The 10,593-nt window shown below is 56.9% G+C and overlaps 1 protein-coding gene across 1 annotated transcript; it reads right to left on the reverse strand.

Annotated features, from left to right (window-relative positions):
* Positions 1-4,670: 4,670 nt before the first annotated feature.
* On the reverse strand, positions 4,671-6,292 carry LOC138165207 (forkhead box protein D2-like). Its single transcript, XM_069093327.1, has one exon. It carries the CDS (start codon positions 6,290-6,292, stop codon positions 4,733-4,735), a length of 1,560 nt encoding a protein of 519 aa, XP_068949428.1. The 3' UTR covers positions 4,671-4,732.
* Between the last annotated feature and the right edge of the window lie 4,301 nt (positions 6,293-10,593).

A 10,593-nucleotide genomic window follows, 5' to 3' on the forward strand; every position in this document is an offset into this window, starting at 1 on the left:
ACACACACACACACACACACACACACACACACACACACACACACACTTCCCAGGAGTGAAAAGCCCTGTTACACAGAAGCAACCTCCAACATAGCCACCCACCCCCTCATTTCCTCCCATTATCCCACTTCGAAGTAGAATATTTTTTCCACCTATTCCGAATTAGCGAAGGGTGGTTTCTGGGAGGTCACGAACAGTGATGAGGAGCTCCCTTTACCTTCCTGTTTGCACATACTCTGCTTGCCTGGAAAGGTGGGGGATGAAGAGGGATAGCCAAACTTTCTTCTGCAGAGCTTTTAAGAGAACTTAAAGGAATGAAAGCATTCTGCCTCAGTCTTATCTTCATTCCTAGGCCCTGGCCTCCCCCTGAGCTTCCTGGCCCATGGAAAGGTGACTCACCCTAAGGTGACGGTTTGCTTGTCTACTTTTTTCATCCTCTGGGTCCTCCAACCTCCTACGCCTAGAGCTGCCTAGAGATGGGGTCCTATGTTTTGTCCCTAGAAGGGCTCTGATCCTTCCTGGGATTCCTCTCAACTGCTCAGCACAGAAAGGTCCGAACAAACTCCAGGATATATAGGAAACTGGTTCTCCTTCCTCTCTCAGCGACAGCAGCTGAACATGGGGGACTGACCTTGTCCAAGAGCTCCAGCTCTTTCTCTCTTCATTCTCAACACACATATACACGGAGCCTCATGTACTCACATGCAAGTGCACTTTCATGGTGCACAGATATATTTAAACACATATATTCACTGTTGCCCTCACTTACAATCACACATACAAATGCACATACACAGTGTCTCATGCACACCTACAGTTATATATATGCATACAGTCATCTATTCTCACACATCCATACACATACTCGCACACATAGCTCTACAATGCTAACTGTACCCATAGGTTTCTCCAATGTTTCTCTATTTCACTTTCCCACAGGCTTTGAAACTCACGAAAGGCTCAGACCAGCCTGAATTTCTCCCTTGGTCCCCTAAGGACCCAGAGCAATGCTCTCTCTTCCCTCCTTAATAATCATCTACCTTTCCTGGGTTCAGAAAAGTGCAAAGTGAATTATTTGGAATGGAAGTTCAAGCCCAGCTTTCCTTCATACTCCAAGTCTTCCTCCCACCATCATTTCCTACCTGGGTGCCTACCAGCCAGTCTGCTCAGGCAGAAAAATGAAAGAAGAAGAGGTAAGTCTGGTTCTATATGTGTATCTCTGTCTCTTTGTGTTTACTATCTCTCTGTGTATCTCTGCCTGCCCCCCCCCCTCTCTCTCTCTGCCATGAAGGAGAGGAGGAAATGGGGAAGGCTCTTCTATCCTTCAGGAAGATCTGGGGACCACCACTCCCATTCAAAAATTCTAGAGGGAAAGAACAGAGAAAGACAGAGACAGAATCAAAAACAGGCATATGGGGGAGACTGAAACATTGAGAGATTCAGGGAATGAGAGAAAATGAAATGCAGAAAGGGGCCAAAGGGAACAAAGAAGGCCAGAGCCAGATTGAGAGAGCTTAATCGAGGGAAGGAAGCCACAGAGCCATCACAGACCACCACTCCCCCTTAGGGAAAAGTACTATTCACTCTCTCAGTTCCCCAAGAAACTCAATGAAACTGTCTGATGTGCCTGCATCTCCTTCCCCAGAAAGAGTTGTGGAGCCCTAGTCTCAGTCCTGGCCACGTCTTTCTGTTGGTCAGCTTGGCCTCAAGGGCCCAAACCTAGCTCTGTCCAGGTAGTGGCGATGTGTAGAGAAGACAGAAGCATGGGGCCTGGCCTGGCTGGACCAGGAGTTTGGTCTGGGTCTCAAGCCTCCAACAGCCAGGCAGCTTAATCTGGTCAGATTTCCCGGTCAAGGCATCCGCAGCCATTGCTCAGGCAGCTGCGATCCCGCTTCTAAAGGAAGTCTGTGTGTCATCAATGACTCCAAAGATGAACTAGGGAGGGCTGTCTCCAAATTACTCCAGTCTAAACTCCCAGCACAGCAGCCCACGGAGCTCTCTGTACACCATCTCTGGATACCCTTCTTACTCGCAAATTAAATGAGCCTCACTCGTTTCTCCTTGGCCACCTAGAAGGTACAGGTGGTAATCAGAAGCTACCCTCCCTTCCATGGACCCCAAACCAAGACAGTTCTTCTCTACCCACTTTAGTCCCCCCTAAGACACCAGGAGTTGGGGTTGACACAGAGGGAGAGCTAATCTCTGAGGTAGGGTTTGCATGGTCACACATGTGAAGTGATTCCTTTCAAACTAATGACTTAGTTCCAGGAGCCTTTCTGTTGACCAGCCTAGAGGGAAATGAGCAGCTCTCCCATCCATGCCCTTGATAAAGGTGTCTGCCTTGAGGGAACAAATTTCAACCCTGGCTCCCTAAATGAACAAATGGAAAGGTCTGCCTGTGAAATCGAAAATGAAAGCTAGAAGACTGAAAGGGTCAACTCACTGCATAGAGAATGTTTGTCAGAGCCAGGAGGGCTCAGGGGTCAACTTAACCAACACTTCTGCTTTACAGATGAAGAAACTGAGGCCTATGGGGTTTTGTGAACTCATATAAGTCAGAGCTGAGAGAGATTTTAGAATATAGAACATAAAAGTGAGATCTGGAAAGGATCTTAAAACATTGAACCCAGAATATTACAGATGGGAAAGCAGGGCCTGAGTCAACATGAAGTCCAACCCCCTCTTTTTTCAGAGGAGGAAACTGAGACCCAGAGGAAAAAGGACTTGCCCAAGGTCACATGAGTTGAAGAGATTGGACTGACCCAGTCGCACTAGATCACAGGATTTAGAACTGAGAGAAGGATCCTTAGAAGTCATACAGTCATTTCCAAATGAGGAAACTGACTCCCAATGTCCAAAGTCTATGCCATTCCCCAAATCCTGAATGGCCCCACGACTGACTGGCAGCCCCAGCCAGGGCTCCTGGGCCACATTGGTCCAATTTGGAGTTTGATTCAGAGGGCTGAGTAATCCCTACAGTTAAAAAAAAAATCCTTCCTTCCCACTCCACCTTACTCCCAACACCCCCAGCCCCCTTAACCCAGTTTTCTGGGCCAGACCGGCCTCCCTCCTTCTACCCTAGCTCAGACGAAGCCGAGACTGAGCCTTCCAGGACCCAGGGACAGAGGGAGACAGATGCCGAAGCTTCAGTGAAATCCACAAACGTTTATTCTTTGACACCAATTGGGGCATGGGCAGGAGCAGAAGTCGAAGGGCGAAGTGGGACAGGAAAGTAGGGAAGGGAAATAGTGCCGTGCTGAAGGATGGGGCAAGTTGAAGAAGTTCCCTTGCTTCTACATTAAAACCATCCAAGGGGGGGTCACAGATCCACCCAGTCTATCCTCTGCCCAGGCTCCCCTCTCGTGGACCAGACCGAAGCAGAAGAGCAACAAGGCCCGAGCCCCTGGAGAGATCCCCTAGGGAGGAGGTCAGTCAGACCAGCTCTAAACTATTTACAAATACCTTCCAGGGTCCGGGGAGGGATTCCATCAGAAGGTCCTGGGCGGAAGCTGGGGGCCAACAAAGGCTCTAGGCCTCTCTCCCCGCCTCCCACAAACAGAGGAGAAGGGGGATCTCTGTGCCCTTCACTTCTCGAAATTCTTTTGCCTCTGGAGAAAATAAATAGGGCAGAGTTGGGTGACCAGAAAAAAGAGTTAGCAGAGGAGAGGAAGAGGAAGAGAGGTTGACTGTGAGTATTCAAGGTTGAGATGCACCCCCTTCCCCCGCCCCCCAGCCTGGGAGGCACAGAACTGGTCGGAGGAGAGAAAGGTGAAAAGCCTAAATCTCTTTCCTCAGCAAGGGGAGGGGGAGATTTAAAAATTTTATACCTAAATTATCCGGGTGACTGCCACCCTTGCCCTTAGCTTGGTTCTCGTAGAAACTGCTTCACGTTGCAGGAGGGCAGGGGCCGGGGTGGGGGTGGGGGGAATCCTATGGGACTTGAAAGCGACAAATTCTCTGCAGTCCCCACAGAAGTGGAACCTCGCTTCCCTGGGCTGGGTGGTAGAGGGCGGCGGGGAGGAGGAGGTAAGCACACAAAACACAGACTTACGTTTCTTTAAAGGGCAACCCGGGGACAACTCCTACCTCAGATCTGGGGAAGAGGGAGTGGGAAGTGGGGGTGGCATTCTCACCGCCTGGTGGAGGCCGCGTCCGCATCGGCCACTGGGAAGCAGAGAGCAGGCAATTATCCGGGGATCCCATCCATCGGAAGCGGGCAAGCCAGATCCAAGGGGACAAGCTCATTAGCCAAAATACCCTCTTCCCGTTCTCCCTCCCCGCTCCCACCACCCCTACCCCCACAAGGTTTTCCGGCTGGCACGAAAAATCTGGATCTTTGCCTTTGCTCCCCAGCTCGGTGGTCGCAGAAAGGGTCGCCTGGCTGCAAGCCGTGGCCCCGGACCTAGCCTCCAGGCCCCGCTTGGGCTCGCGTCTCAGGCCGACACCGTCCTCCGTCCTTGTTCTCCTTGTGCCATAGACCCACGCGGACGCTCATAAATACGCGGCCAACCCGCGGGGAGGTACAGGCCGAGGAGGGTGACGGGGGCATCGACAGCACGCTGTTCCCAAGAAGCTCTCACTCCCCAAGTCTTCCTCCCTTCGGCCCCCGTGGAGCGAGGCCGGGTATGTAAGGAAACGGGCCGGAGGAGAAGGGGACTCGAAGAGCCACTAATGTCTTTAGAAACTTCGGTCCCCAAAGTTTCTCCCGGCGCGGAATCCTTCGAGAGTCGGTTCAGAAGTGGCAGCCACTCAGGCTTGGGATCTTGCTGGCGAAGTTAGGGCCCGACTGCAGCAGCGCGTCCCCGGCGTGCGAGAGGCGTATGTGGGCCGGCACCGGCGTCAACGCGGGCGCGGGCAGCACTGCCAGCACCTGGGCTTGGCCCCCGCTCGGAGCAGTAGCGTAGGGCGACGAAGGTGAACCTCTTCCAGCTATCGTTCCCCCTGCGCTGCCTCCGCCGCCCGATCCGGGGCCCGGGCCCGCGGGGGGAGCTGAGCCCCCGATAATATGGTCTATGGAGAATGAGGGCCGCCCCCCAGGCCCGGGCCCGGCCCCAGACCCTGAACCCCCGCCGCCTCCACCACTGTCCGCCTTCAGGCTGTGTAGCAGAGCCGCGGCCGCCGCGGCCGCAGGCAGGCTGGCCGCCGTGCCCGCAGCTGGGGGGCTCAGCTGCGCGGGATAGAAGGCCTTCCGGCAGCCCAACTCGGCCCCCAGGAATGATGGCAGGCCGGCCGGAGTCGCAGCGAAGAGCGAGGCGGCAGCCGTCGGGGGGCCTGAGGCCGGGGCCGTGGCTGGCGCCGCCTGAGATGGCACAGGCGGCGGCGGCGGGGGAGGTGCAGGTGGGGGTGCGGCCAGTGGGCACGGGGCGGCAGCTGCGGCGGCGAAGGAGAAGGCGGCAGGGTGGCCAGGGTGCGGAGTCGGGTGTGGGTGCGGAGGCTGCGGAGGGCCAGCGTGGTGCGTGTGATACCCGGGCAGTGGCAGCCCGTAGCTGTATCCGTAGGCGCCGTAGGCAGCGAAGCCGGGGAGGAAGGCGCCAGGGTCCCCTCCCCGCAGCAGCAGCTCCGGGTGCGGGTGGGCGTGCGGATGGTGCGCGTGGGTGTGCGTGGGCGGCAGCGGCTGACGCTTGAAGCGCTTTCTCCGCCGAAGAAAACTGCCGTTGTCAAACATGTCTGCGGACTCGGGGTCCAGCGTCCAGTAGTTGCCCTTGCCTGGGTTGCCCGGCTCTCGGGGGATCTTGACGAAGCAGTCATTGAGCGATAGGTTGTGGCGAATGCTGTTCTGCCAGGCGGGGAACTTCTCCCGGTAGTAAGGGAAACGGCCGCTGATGAACTCGCAAATCTCGCTCAGCGTCAGCCGCTTCTTGGGGCTCTGAAGTATGGCCATGGTGATGAGCGCGATGTACGAGTAAGGCGGCTTGACCAGCGGGTTCTTGCCAGCCCCCGACGGCGCCTTGTCCCCGCCGGCAGCTGCGCCCCTGGGGGCCACAGGGGGCTCCCCTCCTGGGCTGGGCTCTGCTCCCCCCTTGGGCCCGGCCCCCCGAGGGGTGGGAGGCGGGAGGAGCCGAGGCTCACCGTCCGAGGACTCACCTTCCTCTTCTTCCTCCTCCTCATCCCCTTCCTCCTCCTCTGGCCCGTACTTGCATGCGTCCCGGGGGGTGGCGGCGGTGCTGAGCAGTGGGTCGCCTCCTCCTCCACCCCCGCCGCCCACCACGTCGATGTCCCCCTCGGCCTCAGACAGCACTGCCGGAGAGCTCTCGGAGGACATGATCTCGCAGCAGCAGCCTCCTAGGGTCATGGTGGTGGCCGCCGCCGCCGCCTAGTCCTGGGCGGGCGGCTCTGGGACCCGCGCTCCGAGCGTTCCTCCGCCGCCGCTGTCTCTGTTCCGGCTCCGGCTCGCTGGGTCTTGGTGCGTGTGTGTTTTGCGCGCGGGGAGGGGAAGGGAGGGGAGAGGAGGGGTGGGGGGGAGGTGGACCAGTTGGGGGTGAGCACAGAGAGTGGGGGTGTCCCCCAGCTATGAAGCGTCCCCTGGTGGCCAAGAGCTGCACTTCTCCCCAACCGCGTGCGCCCAGCTTCTCTCCAAGAAGTTAGGGAGACCCAGAACTAGTGGGAAGAAGTGTGTGGGAAGTGTAGGGGGTGTGAGGAGATTAGTCACTTTCTTCCACCTCCTCCCCCTGTGGGGAGGGGGGCTGGTCTTCTTTGCTGTTGGAAGGGGGGGGGGTGGAAAGGTCTTCTCCCCCCCCTTCCCCCTTTCTAAGGCGGAAGAGCTGAGGGCTCCATGGGGAGGGTAGAGGGGGTGGGGAAAACGAGGGGCGGGGAGGGAAGGAAGGACGGATGAAGGGAGGAAGAGGAGGAGGTCGGCCGAGTCCCGGCGGTAACTGGTAGCCACTGTGGATAAGAAGAACTCTGAGGGCCTTTATACTTGGGGGGGGGGGGGGGGGGAGGGAGTTGGAGTGTCACGTGGCGTTACTGACTGTTGGCTGGGTCCCCACCACACCCCGGGTCCAGCAAGGATTCCTCTCTCTGCTCCCCACCGGTCACTAGTCTCCGCTCCTCTCCAGGCGTCTTTCTCCGGCAAGGGCCGACGAAGGGCAGCAGGGACAAACAGGATGCTGAATAGCTCTACAAAAGTCTGCCAGCCCGAGCGCCCAGAGCTCCTTTCTGCAAGGGAATTCCCTCCCGCAGGTTTTGGCGCTGCATCCAAGAGCCATCGCACCCGAGAGTTGGGGCCGCCCTAACAGCCCGAGCCTCCAGAACGCGAGCCACCAGCCTGAGTCCAGAGGTAGTGAGGAGGACTAGCTGCGCCGACCTTGCAGCTGACTCCTGGGGCTAACTTTGCACGGGTCCTGGGACTAAGTAACTGACTGTCCCCCAGTCAGCCCCCTTTTTTCTGCCACCCTCCTGGAACCCTAAGCAACCAGCCCTGAACGCTAAGGGGTCTTAGGCTACTCTCCCCTCACCTTCCTGGCCTGAGTGGGGAGGTCCTGGACCAGATAAGGATTGTGCCCAGCCAAGGTGCGGGAGGCGAGGTGAGCCTCCTTCCTCTGTGTGTGTGTGTGTGTGTCGCTAGGTCTGTGTGTTTAGTTGTCTGGCTCTCTCGAACCCTGTAGTTCTGACCGTGTCTCATTGTCTCTATCTTTGTTCTTGTCTCTCGTCCCCCCCGCCCCCCTTTTTTGCCTCTCCCTCTGGGTCTGACTTTTTCTCTGCCTGGCTCCTCCTCCTCTTCCTCCTCGTATTCCCTATCTCTCTCTCTTTCTTCCTCCTGCCCCTCCCACCGGAGCCCCTCTCAGATTCTCGGTGTCCTGGGACCTCTGTTCCCCGCCAAGGAACCATCAGCGTCCTTTGTCTTTAAGAGTTCCCTTGACCAATCCAACCAACCCGGGAGCGGGCCTGACCCTGGAGACTGAAAAGGGTCGGAAGCCGCCGGCGTTTGCTCCGCTAGGGGATCCCGCCGGCCCAGGGGCCGGACGTGAGGAAAGGCGTAGAGTCTCCTGCTAATAGTTCTTCCCTTGCGGACTATAACAACCCAGAACAAAACGATCTTAATCTGGTCTGGTCCGGTCACACGAAGGACTCTCAACCGAACCCTGTCCAGCTCTCTCGATCTCCGGTTAGTTATCCTTCCCCCTGAGGTCGAGGCCAGGCACTGAGCTGGATGCCACCTCCCCATTTGGCTGGCACTACCGCCATGCCCCTGGGATTCTGGAAGGTGACTCGGTTTGACCCGGGTTCCTGCAGGCAATACGGATCCCAGCTGTTCGTCCCAGTCAATCCCCGTTCCCTGTTAAGGCCGTCTCACTCGACCAGGGAAGTGGAAAGAGCCATGGCCTAGAAATCAGAAGAACAGTGTTCTAAACCGGGTTCTACCACGCTCGCTCAGCGATCCTGGGTAAACCCCTTCCCTTCTCTGGGCCTCAGTTTCTTTCTGTATAAAATGAGGGGCTTGGGACTCCAAGTTCCCTCCCAGACCTGACAAAAATATTTATGGGATGTAGCCTAAAGTTGATGGGAGGGGCCGTGCTTTCTCCTCCCTTCTCTCTCTTCCCGGCCCCCCCCCCCCCCGGGATTTGTATTCTGGCAAAGACTTTTTGGGAGAGTGAGTGTGTGGCTACAGTCTGTCTCTCCGCCTCTCGATTATTTTCTGGGAGAAGGCAATACCAAGATTTCTTGACCTTCGTCCCATCCCAACCCCCCTCCAGGGGTGAGATGAGGTATTTTTGCTGAGAGACAGGTAGAGGCTGCCAGACTCACCTTCGCACAAGTCATGCAAAGCCACACACGAATCCAGGCTCTCTCTCTCCTCTCCCTTTTCCCTGGGCTCTGAGAGGCGCCACCCCTCTGCTGTGCTTTCCTTCTGAGAGTCCCTGTGGCGCCTTACCAGGAGCAGGAAGAGACTTTAGGGGCCATCTGGTCCAACGTCCTCGTCCTCGAAGAAAAGAAAAATAAGACTGGCAGAGTAAGGATTTGCTCCGGGTCCCACATCCGGTTAAACAGTAGTCAGGGCTTCGAGCTTCCTTTCCTCGGATCTCATTATCTGGGGATTCGTAAAGACAGACATCTCAAACGGACGGCGGAGGATGGTGGAGGAGGGAGAGGGAATGACGAACGCAGTGGCCCAAGGTGCTCTGGTCCCTAGGCCCCAGTTCCTAAGGGTCCCCAGGGTTCCATTTACGGTTACCTGTACACTCCTATGTAAAGTCAGCTTCATGGTCCTACCAGCGCAGGACCCCACCGGGTCTTAATAGCCAGGAAGAGTCCTCTCCCTCCGCTGTGCCCCGCCCATCCCGCGTTCCTCTATCCCCACCTCTCCCACTTGGACCCTGACTCTCGGGCTGGGGCCCTCAGTGGATCAGTTCCTTTCTTTAGTCTGGGAAAGGAGACCAAGCAGGGCGCTTCTCTTCCACACCTCAGTACAGAAGACCCAGCTGCTAATCATCCCCTCCGGAGTTAGTCCCCGGCCCTAGTGGTGCTTGTCCCCTCCCCCACCTGTCTCTGTCTCTCTCTCATACACACAGATTTACACAGTCATCGATGGTACCATTCGCATGCACACTCACAAACTCACTTGTGCTCAGGCCCCGATATAGACAACAATGCTATCACATACACTAGCTCACCCTCATCCAGGGGTGCACGGACACACCCACAAGTCCACGGGTCGCCGGCTCAGACGCAGGCAATTCACAAAGAACAGCACACAGAGACCCCTCTGGCAGACGAGCCCAAATCTCACCGTGTTCACACAATTTTTCTCATCACTGGGCCAGGTGGACAGATACAAGTCAACCAGGATACTTAGCGGCCTGCGGAGATTCCCCCTAAGCAACCCGGAGACTACCTGGGCCAGCCTGAAAGGAAATAGGTCCCTCAGCCTGGGCCTCCCATCCCACTTTCTCCCGCCTCCTACGTTCCCGATGTGAGAAACAGTTGTAGATGCTGCCCAGAGGAGACCAGACTGGGCGGGAGAACAGGTGTCTGCATGTGTTGTGCAAAGCCCCAGCACTAATGTTGGCCCCCCGAGCACGGCAGCTGCGGGCAAGAGGGCGATCTGCCATAGGAGGGCCCAGGAAGGGCGCCCGCAACCTTCATGAGGAGCCTGTTAGAGATCCCAGCTCTACTTGGTGGGTTCAGGAACCACCACACACCACCGGCCCTCAGGCAGGCGGAGAAGGGGCGGTGGCGCCGTGGTACTAACAGAGAAGTGGGCCTGAGCTCTGACCAGCAGCCTGCCGGGAAAGATAGAATCCCTTACCTTGATGAATGCCTTGCGATTGTCGAAAAAGGGGATGCTTGGGACGGTGGTGGAGGCTAGCACCCACCTAACTACACACCCTCTCCGCCTGCACCCCCGGCAGTTTTCCTGCCCTCTTGGCCTAGGCCTCGAGCTCCTTAGGGACCATCGGGCTGGGTGTCTTCGCTTCTCTGTGTATGCATCTGTCTGCCCGCCTGTCTCTGGCTCTCTATTTCTGGCTCTAGCTCTCGAACTGGTTATCTCTTTGTCCTGCAATCTTTTGCTCTCTCGGGATCTATGCCCAGGTCTGTTTGACTCTTCCCTTCTCTCCAGGTAAATTGGTGCGATTCTCTATTCTCACTGGTCAG

This window comes from Petaurus breviceps, unplaced genomic scaffold (assembly GCF_028583685.1).
Source record: "Petaurus breviceps papuanus isolate PSGF00001 unplaced genomic scaffold, PetGlider_PUasm1.0 208, whole genome shotgun sequence".
Classification (NCBI taxonomy): domain Eukaryota; kingdom Metazoa; phylum Chordata; class Mammalia; order Diprotodontia; family Petauridae; genus Petaurus; species Petaurus breviceps.

Excerpts from the sequence above, each read along its gene's own strand:
- LOC138165207 (XM_069093327.1), bottom strand. The coding sequence starts at position 6,292 with ATGACCCTAGGAGGCTGCTGCTGCGAGATCATGTCCTCCGAGAGCTCT.